The following is a 20,303-nucleotide window of genomic DNA, read 5'->3' on the forward strand; positions in this document are numbered from 1 at the left end:
CAGCAGTTTGAGATGGTCAATCAGATTTTTTTATTTATTTTTTGGGTGAAATTTGCATTCAGACTTCTGAGTGAACAGTTTCTGACCCCAAAGTGCAGGTTATTCTACAGAAGAAGAATGCAGACTTTGCAAAAGAATCAGATTTGCCTGCTGCGTGAATGCAACCTTAGGTTTTCTGTTTCTTTCAGGTATATTTATTTAATATATTTTAAATAAAGTAATGAATCACATTCTACAATGCAGACCAGTCTTCACATAAATTAAACTTAAGAGTCAACTTTAACTATAAATTCCTCCTTTTTAAAATGAGGAACTACATTAATATCTCTTATTTGTCTGCTTTATTTTGTCAAAGATACAGTATAAGCTGAAATAACTTGTAAAGATTAAATTATGTAATGCAATATATATCTTTTATTTGAAAACCATATTATGGATATGAAATGTAATATTTGCGGTAGCAATTAAATTTACAAATTTACAATATGGATTAAAGAAAACTGTTCATGATTGAAAGAGGAAAAATAACAGAAATATTAAATGAAGCATCCTGCTGCAGGCAGACATAGCTAAAATCACTACATGCTTTTAAAGCAAGAAATAAAATCATTACTGGAGAGAAAAAACTCAGAATCAATGTTCTTTCAAATCCTCCCATCTAAAAGCAGACTAAGATAAAACTTTTGCACTGATTGTTGTATTTTGGCAAAGATCTTATGCCACTGCTAGCTGGTGGAAGAGAAATAATTTTATTAATTTGAAAAAGCATACACATAAAACAAAGCTTCCTTAATCAGTGTGGTGTTGGGTTTTTATTGCCGTGTGGTCTTTACAAGGTGGCATCTGTTCCTCTTCTGCCCGGCGGATTGCGCCGTCATCCGGCCCATTAGCTTTGTGGGCTTCTGTCTCCACCGCAGCCTGAACAGTTCATCATTCTGTTTAGAAATATCTTTTTTTGCTCACTGGTTTAATAATCACAACATGGCATGGATTCATAAAGTTTTAGTTATATCCGCATGATCAATGTATAAGTAGTATTTTAACAAAGCAGCCTGGGGATAATTGCATGCATTTGTTAAATGAGAATGCAAAAGGAGAATTACTTTTTTTGTTTTTTTAAAGGGACATTAATGTTTAAAAAGTGTAGCTGGAATTATTTAGATATTGTCTGCAGCACTACATTAGCCAGTTGTTGAGCTGAAGGAAGTAAAGAGTGATTTCTGCAGTAATTACTTGTAGCTGCACTCTGAGTTAGATCAGTCATTTGCTGTGGAAAAATGTCTTATATGAGTAAATGGTTACTTCTAAATACGACTTTGATAGATAACAGGTTTATCTTTTGTCATGGATTGATATAGGTTTGCTCCACAATGTGCCCTTGCCAACAGCTGTGATAAGTTTCATTTCCTTTTATTTCCAAGTCTCCATCTGTGCGCTGCTGTTTGTTGCATTTTCATTGAAACATTGTTTTTCCGGATTCAGCCACAGCTGCTGTTTCCAGGCTCTGAGGGGTTTGTCTGGGTGATTAAAGCTCTGCCTGTCCTCTTTCTCTGGTAGGATTTTGGGGATGATGGCTCACTGTACATCACCAAGGTGACCACCACCCACATGGGTAACTACACTTGTCATGCCGATGGATATGACAAACTGTTTCAGACCCACATTCTCCAAGTGAATGGTAAGAAGGTTATTTCTACAACTCTCTCTTTAAGTAATTTATCTTCATTCTGTGCCTGCAGTAGCTTTCAAACAACTTGAACCTTACTACATTTTACATTTTAACCACAAACTATTTTGCGTTTTATTGTGATTTTGTCCAATAAACCAACATAAAGCATAATGTCCTTGTGAGCTAGAAAGAATATGGTTCAGGATTTTTCTTTTTGTGCATAGTTTCCTTTAGCAAAAATAAAATTTAAATACAGTGGAGCAGTTGGTTGCATGCTTTTCCTGCAGCAATAAGGTCCTGAATCCTGGCCAGTGGCTTTCTGCATGGAGTTTGCATGTTCTTCTTGAAACAGAAGAGAAGGGAGATGGATGCCAGAAACTAGAGTTATCCTGAAAGAAAACATGTTAGATGCAGCAAAAGACTTCAGACTGGGATGGAGATTCACCTTCCAAAAGCACTAACATAAACACAGGGCTCTGTTGTAGAATGGTTTTGATTAAGGCATTGTAAGGGGTTAGAATGGCCCAGTTAAAGTTCAGACCCAAATCCACTGAAGAGTTTGCACCACAGATTCTATTTATCCAATATGACTGAACTTGAGTAATTTCACAAAGAAGAAAACTCTTCAGTTTCTAGCTTTTCTGCTAGAGGCTTACCTCAAAAACATGCATAAGTAGTTTCAATGGGAGCTGATTATAAAGGCATAGCACATTTCTCAGGTTTATTTGTAAAAAAATGTTGGAAAATCATATACTACTTTCCTTCAAGTTCATAACTGCAATAGTTTGTATTGGTTTATGGTTTATATTTCAATTAAATAAACTGAGGTCTGTCATTTTTTCCATGACAAAATGAAGTTTAAGGCACTTTATGTCCCACATCAGTTCTAACTACTGCAGGCTATACTATTTGGTAAAATGAAAGACCTCATAGCTGATGCAAAGGTAGGTGGCTGGGGAGTATTATCAAAGTTTGCTCACAGTAGCAGTAAAATGTATCAAACCAGCTGCAAAGCAAAGTAATAGTGAGAAAAAAGGTCACTCACAGTTGGTGATCGACCTTGAATCATCACTCAAATCTGCAGCTCACCTTGATAACGTGAAGCCATGAGCTTCAGCTCATTGTACAGTACATTGCCCGCTCAGCACCAAACAGCAGATGGATGCAGTTAGAAATGATTCCATGGGCGATTTAACTACTGAGGATGCAGTTCTGTCCTTAGGGAGCTGGTTGAAATGAAAAAATAAAGCTAGAACGAGAGCAGATACTGAACTTTAATTACTTGGTGCTGATAAACATAATTTACCTTCTGAAGCAGCTGGAGTTTTATGCAATTCACATGATGGCAATAAAAAAAAAGCTTTGACAGGTTTGGCCTCCAAAACCAAAACGTTCCCACCAATTAACTATCAGTATGAAGATTTTAGACACTATGACAAGCTTCTGAGGCAAACAGCAATTACAAATTGGTTCAGAATGTTATGTTAAGCTCAGCATTTAGTTTAATAGTTGGTTGTAAAAGAACAGTAATCTCCATATAAAGCATGATCTGAATGCCACAGTTTGCTGTATATCTGCATAAACTGATCGTTTTTACATTTAGAAGGAAGACGCTGACATAATTATTATTTGGCATAATTGGACAAACACTTGACTTTCAACAGATTAGCTAAGCAGTACTAAATGTAGTTTTGCATAGTGAATGTTAAAGAGTCCATTTTTTAAATGTTGTTTCAAAATTTGATGAACTAAATTACAATAATTATAAATAAAACCTTTAACCTTTTAGACTTTTGCTGTTATTTTCTGCTTTTAAACCCTGAGCTGCAGGACATCAATATTAAAAGGCTTTCCTCTTTTAGGAGGCTTTTGAGCAGCTTTTCCTACAGCAGCTTTGAGTTTTTAATCACCTGCCTGTCTTTATTTTTGAGATCTATTTTTCCTGGTTCAGCTTTGCTCAAGAAGTCACAACTTTGATTCATTTGCTGCTAACAAATTCATCAGATGTTACTTTGTTCAAATGTTGTATATCCCTAACAATAGAAATTATATTACATTTATTTTTAGGATACTGGCAGGAACAAAGACCAAGTGTGTTAGTGGAAATAATGTGTATGATTAGTGTTTTAGGGTTAGCACAACAAACCTTTTAGTTAGCAGTTCCCACCACTGGTTAAGTAGCTATCTGATATTATTCTGACACCAACAGTTAGGCCAAAAACAATTGTAGTTAGTTTTCCTTCAACATTATGTGGTTTGGCTACAGAAAAACCACAGTTCTCCAATTAGTTTAGACAAAGAACAAAATTGTTTCCTGCCACTAAGAAGAAAATAAAGTATTTTTGATACTATATGGACTTTCTGCTCAAAAGCAACACCCACAGTTGAGTTTAATGGTCCAATTGTTGATTCTGTGCACAAGCCATATAACCAACTTATGTCATGGCATAAATCATGTTGTTTCGTCCCTTCATTCCAATTGTTTTTTAATTGTGGGGTAAAACAAACCCAATGCTGTTTTTGGTGGATGAGGAGAAATTCGTCACATCGGTGGAGCTCTCCTTTAGATAATCGATACACACATACATTGTGTTTTTCGGTCTGATCAGACATTTATTTAGACATTTGCGGGAAAACTGTTTCTTGGGAAGAAATAAATCCATTCAGTGGTTATGTTTTCAGATTTCTAGTGATGTTTGAAGGTGCACATTGAGTTAAGTGTGTGATACAAAAGCCTCTTTCTTTCAGAAAAGTGTGATTTAGAATTATTTACCTCCCTTTATAACCAACAGGAAGGCAGATTGGTTTGTATTTCATATTTTTACTATATTTAGTTTTTCTGGCTTTGAAATATGATATATTTATGGTATTTTAAAAAATCTTCAGTGATCCTTTCAGAATAAAAATCTTGGCACTCTTCAAAAAAACCTCAACTAATTTTTTACATTTTATTCACATTTTTCTTTACCTGCTGCTAAAAGTCTCACACTTCATTCACAATAAAATACATCAGCTTGATTGACATTGGCAAGTTTTTAGTTAGTTTTGTTCTAATTGGTTTGGGTGGGTTTGATAGCCCATGTGAATGCTAAAACATTGTAGAGGCCAAAGGTGAAGAGATGAAACGTTAGTAAATGAGACTAAATTTCATGAGGTGAGTGCAAATAAACCACTTTATAAAGTCGGTGAATATATTCAATTACATTTGACAGACAGCTGGATCATTATCATTCTTCTAACAGATTACTGAGAGGTTAATTGTAGTGATACACAGACCTTATTGCGCATATGGAGACTGCCAGAATCTCGGGAGACCAATAACTTTGGGTTGTAATTAATATTGTAACTTCCACATGACCTTTCAATGAAAGCTGTCTTTACATTCCCAGTGTAGGTGAAGTCTCAAAGGACCTGTATCACCCTACCAAGATTAGATTTTGTACAACTCAATTAAGAAAGAGCTAAAATGGGATAATCCTAGTCCAAACTGTCAATCACTGTAACACCAGAAAAAAAAGCTACAAAGATTCCAAGTCCAAGTAAAAATCAGTGACAAAAAGTTTGAGATTCCAGAGCAGTTTCATTATTTAATTAATCAAGATCAAAATTTCTGAAAAATATATGGCCTTCAATTTTTTAGATGTTAATGTTAGTGTTCACAGTATTACAACCAAGTTATTACACCTTTTTCTTTTTTCCATTTTTGATATTTCCCGCTAACAGAGGAATATTGGTCACAAAATAGATGGAAAATTCACTAAAAACACAAAACAAGTCACATTGTTTTCTTGCTCAACAGTTTACACAATAGTTTTACAAAACACTACAGACCTGCCATATAAAAAGGACCTTATTTTTATATTTTCTAATTGATAGCAAAATATTAAGTTAATTTTTTAGTTTTTTTTTAGTTTGTGCTTTCCATTTTAGAAAGGTTTAAGTTTCAATCTTTTTTGAAAGGCATAGCCTCAGCAAACATTTTAGCATATTTATTTTATTTAAATGCTAAGAAACTAAACTTGTGGTTCAGGGTTCCCAGAAAATAATTCATAGGGCCCCAAATGGCCCCTAGGCCACACTTTTGCCCTGTAGCAAAACCAACTGCAAAACGTTTTCTCTCTTTTTAAAAACATGACTCATAAAAATACCTCATATCGATAAAACACATCGTGCATACTGTCCACCTCATCTTTATGAAGACTGTCTACTGCTATCTTCAATACATGTTATTCTAAAGAAGTTCATTTTGTTGGAGTTATTTATTAGTTTTGGTCTGTTGTGCCAGCTCTTTTGTTGCAGTGACACCACTTAACCCACTACAATCAATAAAGTTGCATCTCATTTGTTCACTGTGGCTGCAAAGTTTGTCCACTTTCACAAGCCCTTTAGTAGAAAACAAATCACTGTGTAGAATAGATTAATGGAAGTCAAACTAAAACATACAGTATTGCTTTCTTTATTGGACTACAACATTCACAGAGGATACATTTAAAGTTTCAAGTATTCATGATGTATGAATATTTTTGTTGCTTTTAAAATGTTTTTTGCAACTTTCATCCTCTGAAGTAATTCATTTTTGTTTGAGGTTGGAGGTTTTAGAAGGACATTGTCAGCTTGGAGGTCAGCTGTGGGGGGTAGGTAGGGATGGTGTCTGTGTGAGCTGATTCTTGGCTTTAAAATAATTCTTCTTTCCTTAAATGTCATATTTTTAGTGAGAGGAGGCCAGAGGTAGAGGTGGTGTCAGACTAATGAGAGCTTACCTCCATACACTGTGCACACTCTGGAACCAAACCTTGATTGAACTGGGTTTTTCTCTTTCCCCACTGTTAGTCGATGTGCGGATACTTGCAGCCCCCAAGGTAAATGCCGTGGGGTTGTAAGGGTTTTTTCCTCCCTCCCCTGTAGTACCAAAGGAATGCCTGCAGATAAAAAGTCTGGATCGTAACAGTGTGTGGCAGCTGGAAATGAGCCCAGACAAGAAGTGGAGGTTTGCTGTGTCTGGTTGGGGTTGGAGGGAAGATGTTTGCTGTGGAAATAAAACCTGCAGAAAAACGCTGACAACAGCATAGATTTTGCTTTGGATGAATATTGATCGATCATATATTTTACAGTATTTGTCTAAAATGTAAAAGGCGCTAAGAAAGGACTTTTGAACCTTAGTCAAAAATAATCTTACGATAATTTGGTTATACTGATCTGGTTTAACATTGATCCTAGAGTTAACCCAATACCAAGCATTGATCCAAAGTATTGGTTTAGGCTTTTTAAATATCAGAACAATAAACTCCAATCCTCTTCTGATGTGTGTTGTCGCCCTTTTGTCCACAGTAGATACTAAACAGCTGAAAAATCAACAACCTGGGAGGGATTTCTCTCACTGCATCACAGAAACAATTGGTTGATCATTTTAAGCATTTGAAAAATCTGCCCAGTATGGCAGCATGTTTGTACACACTGCAGCTCAGACAACTGATGGTCTGCTGCACGTTTAACTGTGAAAGGATGCCTTTTATTTGCTGGTGATGTTTCTGGATTATTATGAAATGGTAATGGCTCAAAAATATATATTTTTGTTGTAGCTTCATAATGATGAACAGATGAATGTATCTCCAAATGAGCACTGTATTGTGTGACATTAGATCATTTCAAAGCAAATAAAAAACCTATCTTCAACATTCTCTGAAAATATCAAACTAAAAGCACTTCTTGTTCTGTTAATTCAGAAGTTCACTCATTTAATTACACTTTGCCTCAGTCATGTTTTACTTTAAAACTTTATTTTTGACTTCTTTATTATTTAGAGAGCAAAGATTTTAAATATGGATTTAGAAAATGGTTTCCAAATATTAATAAATCTTCTCCAGCTCAGTGTGAGGAGAAATGAACTCATGAACTCGGGCCGCTGTCTGGCTTGATGGAAAGTTGATGATTTTCCAACTGGGAACTTTGTAAAACCAGTTCCAGATACAAAGAGAACATATTTTTAATCTGAAATGTCTCTGGTCTAGGAAAAATATCATTGATCTCATTGATCTGGACATCACTAACTCATGCATGACACGAGTGTTGGATTTTATGATGTACTGCAATTATTTTCTAATTACAAAAACTGCACTGTAAAATATAAATATAAATAATTAGTAATTGGTCATTTCTATCGTGCCCTTATAATTCAGACTAAAAACATCTGGAATCTTGTTTTTTCCGAGGAAAAGGAGAATCTCTTATTAAATTGCATTGTTTTTATGCAATAAAATCCAATCTCTGTGGAAAATTGAATTCTATGAATTCCTTTTGCCAAGTAATAACTCAAATAGGAAATACTGGGGAGAAACAAAATAAGCATCTAGTACCTCTTCTGAGAGGAAAAGATGAGAAAAACTGTAGCAGATTTCCCCGAGGTTCCATTATACTTTTTATAAGTTTAGTTCCACATCTTTTGCTGTTTTATTCTTTTACTTTTGTTTTACACTGAAAAGTACTGTTTCACTAGCTCTGTAAAATGTATGCCATGTGCTGGACGCATACTGACTCCCACATCTCCATGGGAAAGTAATAACTGTGGAGAGACGTTTCATCATGTTGTAGCTTTTTTGTCACACTTTGTGTAACTGTGGGATGCAATGCTGCTTCCTGTGCATTAATGCTATGGATATGCACTTGATTATGTACTCTCTGATCAGTTCCCACAACCCACCAGATCTGGCCAGCATGTTTAATTTTTATCACCAAGGGTTTAATTTGATTGAAGCTTTGTAATACGTCTTTCTGGGCTTGTTGGAAATGTCCCAGTTGTGGGATGTTGAAGTGGTCTCCTGCCACGATGTTTCTGAGGATCCCTGCTCATCTTGTGAAGCACCAAAGCAGACGGGAGCCTTGCTGAGTGATTGACGACCGGCTCGGGAGCTTTATGATGGAGCTGTCAGCCCTGCCGTGTCACGTTCTCCTGGCAGTGACTCTCCTGACGCTCTTAGAAACACATCAGAATGCATTTTCTCTCACATCTTGTCTGAATCAAGTTTGGAGTAGCAAAAAAAAGCTACTTTTTCCCAATTTCAAGGAGTGTTTCAAGCAACAATATTTTCTTGGGAATAAACATATGTGTGAGAAGACAGTGAAATTAGCCCGTCTTTAAACACAAATGACTGTAACACATTGAACTAAATATAAAACAGTATAGACATTGACCTTGTCAGCATATTAACATCTGGCATGGTTGATTTATCCCTCCACTTGTTATATATGGTGTTTGTTTATATGTCTGTAAATGCATCAGAATGTCTATAAAAAGTTTTATTTCAGTAATTTTATTTCAAAATATGAATCTTGTTTGATAGATTCATTACAAATCAATATATTTAAAGCAATTGTTTCTTTTAACTTGAATTATTATGGCTTGCAGGTGATAAAACCTGCTGAAACTTTCCTTATGTTAAGTTCTCCTGAACCAGAGACTCAGTCAGACGTGTTATGTGTGGATCAAGAAGTAAAAGGATTGGACTGTTGCTCAGTCCCCCAAAGTAATATTTTCAGATGAAAGTAAATTCCACATTTCATATGGAAATCAAGATCCCAGAATGTGAAGAAAAATCTTCTGGGTTTCTAAAAGGGGAATAGTCAGCACAGCCATCTACAAAGAAATTCTAGACATTTGTGATTCTCTACTGATGATCTGCAAAAATGCTTTGAAAAAACTTTAAAAAACACAATAGGTTTTTTAAAGTATAAACCTATTATGTTATACTTTATATAGTTTTAATAGTTTTATCCACTTAGACTCATAAAGGATTTAACCCTGAGAGAAAACAGTGTATTGTAATCGAACAATTATCTCAGTTCTCTTGGGATCAGTTAAGTTTGTTTTGAACCTAATTGCATGCATTAAATATGAATTTTAGTTTCTTTAATGCTGCAGTTAACATTTGAATTTGCTACTCCTTCCTTCCTGCACTTTCTTTGCAACCAGATAAATTCTCAATTTCTGCTTTCTCGAATTCAACTCTTTCCCTTTTAATAACTGTATGGGTCTATCAGTGACCAGAAGAAATTACAGCCTCAAATTAAGGAAAGCACAACGGCACATGAGTCTTCTCTCCTGCATTCACAAAGGAAATTTACTGACTAAAGCTCTTTGCTATTAATGAGCCTTTAACTAAGTAATGACCTTTATTGAGTTCTGTGGGTGGCCAATGGGAATTGGCAACACAGATAAATGTGGGTCCTCCCACAAAAGTTTTTTCACTTCCCTGTTCTCAAGTTTCAACTGTAGAAGCAGTGATGTCCCATCAATAACAGCAGCCATTACATCAAACTGGGAAGGAATGCAATTAATATTTAAATTAGAGATTTGACTGAAAAAATCTGAAATGAGAAAGCTCATTTCATTATATTTTTGTTCTATCTGAATAATCAGGGAGTTTGTCTCTGCGCTATATAAAATGAAGTTATTACCACCCACTATTTTCTTCTCTCCTACTCTCATCTCGTGTTTTAAGCAGTTTTCATATTACAAAGTCTAATCAAAACTTTGGACACAACCACTTCTTTTTATGATGAGTGGTTTTGTCAAATTACTTGGTACTTTCTGGAGTTTCAGTTTTCAAAAATCAGTTGTCACATAGAATGCCTTTCACTATTTTATCGGGATATTGTGTAAGATAAAAAGTAGTGTATAGCTGAACAAAAAAGAAAATGGCTTCTCGCTGTTTTACAAAGACAAATCCGAAAGGACCGATATGCACTTTTGTTCTGGTGCCCCTTTACTCTGATAAGGACCTTATCATTATCATTAAATCATTAAATAAAATCCAGTGCAACCTTTTGCTTTAAGAAGTTGAATATTCAGTAAATACAGTCCAGTAGTTTGTTGTTGAACAAACAGCAGCATGAAAATCAAGAAAGTGGGTAAGAGTTAAAGATGCAGAGAAAATTGAAGCAGTTTAGGTTATAAAATGTCCCAAACTCTAGATGTTTGCATGCAGGCCAAAAATATGTCAGTTTGGCCTCATCAGACCTTCTTCTACATGTTTACTGACCTAAGTGGAATTGAGAATCTGTGTCGAGACTCAAAACTGTCTGCATACACTCTCCATCCCATCTGACTGAGTTATAGTCAGATTGAGAGAGAAGAATGTGCACACATGTTGAACTCCAGATGTGCAGAACTGAAAGATGTATCAGAAATAACTTTCAGCTGCTGTTGTTCAACAAACTGACTGGAGTAGCTAAATCCAAATGCATGCATAACTTTTTGGGTTACTTGTAAAAAGTAAAAAGACTAAACGGAAGTTATATAACCTTCTCCTTTCACTTAAACAATGTGCACCAGTTTATGTTGGTTCACCACATCAATGTTACAAGAAATTACTAAAGAATTTCAGTTTTGACCAAATGCATGCAAACTTTGACTCCAAATCTGCTAGCATGTGAAATAAGTCAGAAGAAGTAAGAAATTATGTTTCTGATTATTTATTTTTTTTTCAATAACTGATCAAACCCCTAACTTCCAGATTAAACTAGTTCCTGAAACCTAGAGATCTCACCTGGATCTACTCTTCCTCACTTTTGTACACCATCGATCAGAAAGCTTCGGTTCTGGTGTTATTCTAAAAAAGCTTCCTTGCTAGTGTCCATGTGCCATCTGTATTAATGAATGTATGGACAAAAATCCTGAATCAGTAAGTGTACCTTTAACTTACTCAAATTATTCTTTTAAATGAGTAAATTTAAGATAATTCAAAAATGTTTCCCAGATTTCAAAGCAAACCAAATATCAGAAGGCCTGCAAGGGATCCACTGAAGACTGAAGAACTGAGAGCAGAAAATAAATAGGATTTTTGTCAAGCAGAAATATAATTGCAACATTTCTAGTGATATTTTTAAGTCTTAAATGGCTTCAACATTCTAAATCCGATTTGCATACACAATTCAAACCTCCATGCATACAGACACAGGAAGACTGAAACTGCAGAGTAAATCTCTTTTCCTACTAAAATGTCAAATATTTATGAAATATATTATTTATCCAAGCTTTTCTTTTTGCAGATTCTGTCTTAGCATGACTGGACTTTTCTCCACACTGGCTTAATCCCACAACTTCATGCTAGCCTGAGGTTCTGTCACATCTGTGCATGGTTGTCTGTGTTAAAATTACTTAATTCACAAATTGCATTGATATTAGTACGTGCATTCCAGGTTGATAATTGAAGCCTCAGCCAGATTAACATACTTATTTTAAGTGTACAGGTGCATCTTAATGGAAGTGAAAGTTATAGATTATTTACAAAGCTGTGGATTTCAAGTGTCTGGATATTTCTGTATATTTTGATGATTATGAAGAGAAATTTAAAAATCTGTTTCTCAAAAGTGAGATTTTTTTACATTAACTCAACAAACCATGATGTGCAAAGAAAAATATTATGTTATGGGTCACATAATAATGGGGATTAGTTTGTCATTGACATGGGTGCTGTCACGTGTTATTGGAAAATGATTTGAAAAGAAAAACAGTGTCACGGAGATAACCTCAGTTTTGAGAAACAAAACACTTTCAAAAGTTTGAAATTGAAAGTTGTGGATTAAAAATGAAGTCGGTGGTTCTAGGCAGTTATTTTTTAAAGAGAATTCTTGAGTTATTATTAAAAGATTAGAGATGCAAGAACCAACAATGCAAATAAGCTGAATGCTGATATTAGAGCAACCTCTGCTTCAATTTCACTTTATCAGAGTCTTAGGGTGTTTGTCTCCATGCCACTCTGCACCAATGCAATAACTCATTCATATTTTTGCTTATACACAGCATATCTTACAGTAGACTGACATTTCTATATTATTCTTATGAGGTGTTCTACAACCCTGAAGACATCAGTCTGTTTGTAATAAACCTACATTATTTAACTTTTGAGTTGAATTATTAAAATAAACTTTTTACAATATTGTAATTGGTTAAAATACAATTTTCGGTTTAGCCTTAGACTGACAAAATACTAGACAATAAAGTTGGATTGCAGCACACTCCAACAAAAAGCCTTTGTACACTTTAGTATCTGCAAACACTTGAATGCACTTTGAGCGTTCAGGTGCTGGGATATAAAAAGGAAAAAGTGATAAACTGTGCTTAACAGAAATCACAAAATAATTGCTTCTACAGGTTCTATTGCAGTGGTGTTTTTAGTGCTGAGAGGCACCAAGGTAACAGGAGAGTCTGTGCTGCTGTGATTAGTAGGGATCGTGCATTAAGAGCCCTTGTGGCCCACAGGGCACTCTCTCTTGGGGGCTAGGAAGATGCAAACTCCAAAACCCTGGTGTGCTGTGATTACCAGGTGGCTGTGGCAGCTCTCTTTCTTCCTTTCATTAACCTGGCTGAGTAAAGACTTCCTCTGACCACAAGCTACAGGAAGTGGTCTCAAGCCTGCGCCTGCTTTCTCTGCAGATGCCAGAACTCTCATTTCCATCATCAGCTCAGACGTCAGAAGTCCATTTCAGACAAACAAAAAAATCCCACTGATTTGGGTCACTGAAGCTGAAATGGGACAGTACAAAACAAAATAGTGGGATGGAGATTTGATGTCCTCATGCAAACTGCTACCAGGTTGTCATGGTTATATGTGAAACACTGTGGAACGAATCAGGTTGCTTTTTAAAGTATTTTTCTGTCCCTGTCCAACTTTCAGTCACAGTTTCTTTCAGATAAACTTTCTTTTTGAAAGGTTTTATCACTGTTACGGTAGTTAAGAAATGCATCTCCCTTTAGAGGATTATTCAAATCCATTCTTTTGATATCCCCAATGTTTTGTGGACTAAAATTTAAACAAGTTGGCCTCAGGCTATAGAACAGAACTTGTGGCATCTCAGCCAATGCATAAATGAATATTATTTATCCATTTGAGTGGATTATTGATTTATGCTAATTTGTGAATGTTGGAAATACAGTATGAAGGAGTGGTTATATTTGTTTTGTTTTGCTTTGGGGGATACTAAACCCTTGAAACTTTGGCATGAACCTGACGCGCAGTCCGAAACGTGTAACACCAGATGCTCATTTAGTTCTGCCTTTTCTCTTTTCTCACATTTTGTTTTCACTGCCTTTATCCTCTCATCTCTCTTGACAAAAGGTTACAGAAAATCAATAGTAACCAAGCAAAATCAATAGCATCTGAGCAACAGTTGGCTCCCTTATTTATCTATCTGATGTGTTTGGTTTCATGAAGCACATTAACCTTATCTAAACATGTTCAGCAATGCTGCAAATACACTCAAACCTACTGATAGTGTATGCTAATGTGGAGTCAGAAGTTTACAATCTAAACAATCTTGTTTGATAAGGGTTAGTAACTTCTTAAATGATGATACTAATGTAAACAGCAGTGCTAAACAAAGCAGTGTTTGTGTTAATCTAGGTCTTATCTGTTTTCCTGCCACCTTCCAGTCCCTCCAGTTATCAGAGTTTACCCAGAGAGCCAAGCCCGGGAGCCAGGAGTTACCGCCAGCCTGCGGTGTCATGCTGAGGGCATCCCCAGTCCACAACTCTCCTGGCTCAAGAACGGCATGGACATAAAGACCAAGCTGTCCAAACAACTCACCCTGCAAGGTGAACAGAAGTCCTGATTTATAATCTATTCCAGCTATTTATTAGTTTCTTGTACCATAGCCTTTCCTGAGGATAGTGATTTAAAATCTGAAGATGTGATTACTGGTTCAGAGATGGGCTGGTAGAATAAATAAAAGCCTATATACATATAGACCCAGGAACACAGTTGAAACCAGAAGTTTACATACACCAAATAAAGCTAAACCATGTTTGTTTGTTTTTATCACTCTCTGAAGTTACATCGGACCAAACTTACCGTGTTTCAGGTCAGTTAGTCTTCAGACAAAAAGGGAAAAAACAAATGTGTCTTCAGTCCATGTATGTAAAGTTTTGGCCTTTTCTGTAGATGTGAGTTGCTCATATTGGATCCCCAATAATTTGTTTTAGTTATATTTGTTGTATATTTAAATTGGTTAAATTCATTAACAAAAATATCAACTCTTCAAATTAAATGAACATACAGAAAAATTCAATTAATTTTGTCCATGAAATTTCAAAATGACTATTGGCTATTGTGACAAGTAATAGTTTCAAAGATATTGAGTAGTTTCTTTTCATAGAGCGCTTTTATTCTGAAGCTGAGTTTCCAATTTCATAATAGTTTGCAGAAGGGTTTTCTGCTGAACAATGTCTGGAACATCTAATTTTACTCAGATTTTCAGAGAAGAATGCATCATCATCACCATGTGCAGCATTTGTTTTATCTGTCAAAAAAAGGGCTACCTGTATGTCACCTGTTTTATTTCATAGATGACCATGTGGTTTGATTTTCACACACATTTTAGACACACTTATTTCTATGAATCATTCAGTTACGGAGTCCAGAGCATGCATGTTATTACTATTGGGTATTTAATTAGGTATTTGCTTTCTACTACTCTGTTACATTGTATTTGTGATGTATACATGTGATTTTAGTCTAAAACAGCAGTTAATATGGTTAGAGATGTTGAGCAGAACTGTATGAATCATACTCTAAATTAAATACGCTAGCCACAGATGAAAAATATTCTGGTTTGGGGAAATGCATCAAATTTTCTGCTGCTAATAGCACAATATGCATGAATAAAACAAAACTTTGCAGTGTAACTCATTATTTATGCCATTTTCATTGTGATTCATTTGCTGTGTATTCATAGTTTAGAACAAAGTCTGGTTTTCTTCTGAAGCTCTTGGGCTTAGTGTGACCTCAATGATTCACAAAAATGTTTTTTAACCACCGCCTTCTAACGTTTTTTCAGGCTATAAATAAACCTTAATAAACCTAACGTAAATCAGAAAGATTGTTTGAAGATCCTTGAGGTTCAGAAACTTTAAACCAGCAGAGGATCCTGTTATGAACTTCCCTACTGCCTGTTTGAATTCTCCCTGAAACAAACATCATCCGTCTGTTATGTAATGACACCAAAAGATGGGAAGATGGGAGTCTCCTTTTATGTCTTTCTGGAAAGCAAACACATTGCCCATTTTTGTGTTTCCTCTCTGCTCTTCCTCAAAGCTAATGGAAGCGAGGTGCACATCAGCAACGTGCACTTTGAAGATACCGGGGCATATACCTGCATTGCCAAGAATGAGGCCGGCGTGGATGAGGACATCTCTTCTCTGTTTGTGGAAGACTCAGCACGCAAAACCTGTATGTATTAATCATGAAGCCTGCTTGGGTTTTCTCTCTTTTTTTAAGAGCACATAGTGGAGTAAAGCTAAAGCTCTTAACATTTATTTTGATCTGTTTTCATCATTTTATTTCTTGTGATGCAAAAATATGGCCTTCCAGAGTGATGTCCTCCTGTTTGTCATTTTAGCCACAATTGTTTTGTCTTTGTTTTAAAAAGTACCTGCCCACTTCTTTTTGTTGTTTTGGATTGTATCTTTTGATATTTGTACTAATTTTATTTCTGGAAATTAGGAATATATGGATGTTGGAAGCAGGTGACGGGATTATTGAACAGAGCGACTGCTGTTAGATTTTTTTGTCAGTATAGCCATGGCTTCTACTCTGGCTGTTTACCACTTGGTAAGCTACAAGTTGTAAACATGGCATGGTCCTGGTTTTGTCCCCCTTCAAGTTTTCTGCTGACTTTTCCCTTGAATGAGTCCAATGGTTTCCAAATCTTTGGGCAAAGTGTGTTTCCAGCAGAGACAGCTTTTTGGTGGGTGAAGAGAAATCAGACCTGTTCAGCTGTTAACTTCCAATCTTGGTATCAAAGCTCTCCACCCTGTTTTCTGTGTTGCCACACATCCATTTAACAATAAACTAAACCCTCTGTGTGTTATATGCAACAGTGCATCAGAACCAGAGGTGTTTTGTTAAGGTTTTTTGAATTACATATATACATTGAAAACCTACTCAATTTATTGCAGAAAGATAAAAATAGCCTTTAAGCTGTTTGATGCATGAATCTCAAGGCAGATTTTTTATTTATCTAAGTCTGTCTTAAAAAAATATTCACCCAAACGCTTTGATAAGAAACGGCAAATCATCTTTATTTACTGAGGCACTATTTTACCATCAAATTTTCCTAACATCAGGTTTGTGACACAAGTAACCTTATTTATATCTGCAAGCATTTCTCAACAAACAATCTCCCCTTGTTCTTTCCTCATGAGAAGAATCGCAAACAGTAATTAACTCTGACCTTCTTAAAAATGTCAGAATTTGTCTTTGGGGCATTCATCCACATCCAGTCGTTAGCGTGTTGTATTTTTTCTGCGGGTAATTATGGCTCCCAGTTGGTATAAGCGTTGCAACTTTGCAGTCAGGTCACACATCACGTGTTCACCATCCCAGACCTGTGCCAAACCAAATGTGTTTAGATGTGATCCCTGTAGAGCGGCGCTTCCTCTTCCTTGCCTGTCACACATCAGAGGATCATCCTCGATGAGGTCACAAGTTGCCCCCCTGCGCTTTGAAGCTTTTGAAAATCTACCGAAGGCTAAAATGATGCTCAGAGTTAGATATGGTAGACCCTTTTTTTGGAGAGAGTAACCCCACAAGACAGGACTTCAAAGAGATGTCAAGGGAAGGACAGGCAAGGTTTATACTGCTGCTTTAAAAGGAAAGAATAAACAGACTTTTGTACACATGTTGTGATCTGTCCTCAATATCTGACAGACTGAATGTATGACCCATTCTAGTTTTCCTGTGACATCGCCCTCCACATTCAGAAAGTAGTTAGGAGAGCAAATGAGAGCTGACGATGACGATGAGTTTTCCCAGAATTGGCTGTCAATGTAAGCCTGTGGCTAATGTGGGCTGTCAATCTGCACCGCCTGCAGCCCTTCACCGCTAACATGCTGCTCATCTGATCCCACAAAATATTCATTCTGACATTTAACTTTAAAGCTGTTTTTGTTTACAAAATATAATTTGAAATAAAATATTTTTTTTTTATTTCAAAATGTTCATATTAAAAATTATATCTGCACAATTAATTTATTTGTATGCAGTCTACAGATTGCTTACCTGTAAGATAACCATACAGTGACATTCAAAACAACCAAAAACATTTTTTTTTCTTTTCTATGTAGTCCATTTACCCATCCACACATCCACTCATGTTTAAGTTCTGTCACTTCATCCTTTAACAGTACGCTAAAATAATAAAGGCTCAAAACTCTGACATCCATGTACGTTTGTAACAGTATTTATATATATTTTTTTAAAACTGATTTCTATTCAAACAGTGTTTCAAGCTCCTCATTGCAGTACCTGCTTTGTTCTCTAAAATTCAGCTTTCCTTTTAACTCCCTTTTGTTGCAGAAAGTATATTTATTAGTAGTTATTTTTTTAAAAATATGATGTATGCTTCCAGTCAATTAAAATGTAATTCAAAAGCATCATAAAACATAAAAAAGGGCAACTAATGAGTCAACAAGTTAATTAGGTTAATATTTACATCCATTGCTGCTGCGACTGCATCTCATAAGCTTGAAGAAAATTAAAACTAATTTTTAATTTCAGGTGAGGTTGATCTGTGACTTGCAGTGATATTCACAGCAGCCGAATGGTTTTATTCCTGCAGATTTGACTGTGGGTAATAAAGTTCAATGATTTTTATGATTTAACTGGAATACATCGTATGCATGATGTGCCATTTAAAGCTGGTGAAGAATTTGGTTTAAGAATGTAGTTTTTAACTACAGTAAGAATGGAAATTGAACTATTAAATTTGCTTTTATCTTAATAAATATATTTGCAACAGTTGCTAAATATCAGTTCTAAAATCTCACATGAAATCAGGATTCAAGTCCTGAAAACTTCAAAAGATCCTCATCCTAATAGTGTGTTTTCAACCCTGCTGTTCCTTTCCAATCCGCCGTAACCCTGTTACCTAAATCATTCTGCAAAGCTGCTTTCCCTTTTTGTCACCTAGATTTGATTTGTGAAACAGCTGGTGTCATAATTTTCCAGACAGTTACTCTGCCAAATTATTTCTTCTTGTTTTCCACCCTTAATTTTAACCTCAGGTGGGTTTCTCTTTTTTGGACATCTGTTCAATCTTGTTGCATCAAAGTCCTTCATATCAAAGAGACTTGAGCTTATTAAAGCTAAAAAATGTTGGGAACTGATTCCAACTGTGATGTTGCTCAGCACTCATTTTTACACTTTCTAGTGTTTCTGTCCCACTTTTAATACTGAAAAGTATTAAACTTTACGACTCCAGCGATGCAGCAATAAGCTGATTCCTTACAACAGAGTTGACATCCTACATGTTTTATGTATGGAATATGGAAACACTATATTTCTCAGAGAAATAGAGAATAATGGTGCATGCTGATTGTTCAGCATTAGAATGTAATAAATCCCATGATTAGAAAAGGTCATAGCCAGTTTTTTTCCCCATTAGGTTCTTCACACAATTATATCACAAACCTGAAAGAGGAATGTAAATTATTGAACCAAATGCAGTTCCTTGTAAATATATTTATACCTTTACCTCAAGCTGTAGTGTATTTTATTATGATTTAATTAAACATATTGGGGAGTAGAATGAAAATGGATGGTTTTGCAATTATTTTACAGATCAGTGTTTTGTTCACATGCATTTATCCCCTTTAATACCAAAATGAATCGAATGCAAATTTCCATTAATCCATCCATCTGTCATCTCACCCCTCACCTGTCAGATACACTTTTATAAAACTGGGATTCAGGGATTTTGACCATTAAAATCAAATCCTCAACCTGCATCCAGGTTGAGGATTTGACCGTTTCTCGTCATTAGCATTATCTTGGTATTTATTAAGCAAAAGCAGATGGCCAGATCTTTCTTTGAGCTTCTCATGCCAGAGTCAGTGAGTTATAATTTGTAGAAAGACAACCAGCTGCTGATGGACTGTGGTTCCACGTAGAGCAGAGGAATTTTGTTTATAGAGCAAAACTAATCAATCAACACTTCTTCTGGATGTACCTGAAAGCTTTTCTTATCCCATTATTGAAAGTTAATATCTTCTGTTATTATGGAGATAATTTAAATTTACATGGATTTATAATAGTTGCTTTTGATCCATGAGCTTGGAATAATTTAAAATAATTAAATTTAATGCTTTTTTTTGCCATGAGTGTTTTTAAAGTCTATTTATTAAGACCTTCTGCTAACAGTGACTTCAATCTGTCACTATTTTGACAATAAATATTCACATAATTTAGAAATATTGTGTTCATTGAACAAATTTAAATGAAAATGTGTTTGTGAGTTTCCATGCGTATAAAATCAGTTGTCTTTGCCATCACACATTTAAAATAATTAGGTTCTTCCAAGAGTTTGAATAAATGAAAATGTCTCTGAGTAAAAACATAAAATGAAAAGCAAGTCGCCCCCTTTTTCCCTAATACCATCCCACTCAGCAGCAGCAATTAAGATTAATATATAAAAAGGAACACATGTTGCCTAGGATTTTAACATCACCAGCCATCAAAAACACAGAAAAAATGTGTTCCAGAAAAGCAATATGTTCCAGTAACAGAAATGTTTACAAAAGTACATGTTAAAAACAGAAACAGCACTCGATGTTCCTGGTTAAGACAACATGACCAAACATTTA

General features: G+C 35.5%; 1 protein-coding gene across 4 annotated transcripts in view; it reads left to right on the forward strand.

Moving 5' to 3' along the window:
* Nucleotides 1-20,303, forward strand: part of fstl5 (follistatin-like 5) — a 175,550-nt gene that overhangs the window by 125,184 nt on the left and 30,063 nt on the right. For all 4 annotated transcript variants that reach the window (XM_044126833.1, XM_044126834.1, XM_044126835.1 and 1 more), the window contains 3 exons: nt 1,558-1,678; nt 14,097-14,258; nt 15,757-15,891. In XM_044126833.1, coding sequence (XP_043982768.1) covers nt 1,558-1,678; nt 14,097-14,258; nt 15,757-15,891 — 418 coding nt within the window. The remainder of the gene's footprint in view (nt 1-1,557; nt 1,679-14,096; nt 14,259-15,756; nt 15,892-20,303) is intronic.

Source organism: Gambusia affinis, linkage group LG09 (genome assembly GCF_019740435.1).
Source record: "Gambusia affinis linkage group LG09, SWU_Gaff_1.0, whole genome shotgun sequence".
Taxonomy (NCBI): Eukaryota; Metazoa; Chordata; class Actinopteri; order Cyprinodontiformes; family Poeciliidae; genus Gambusia; species Gambusia affinis.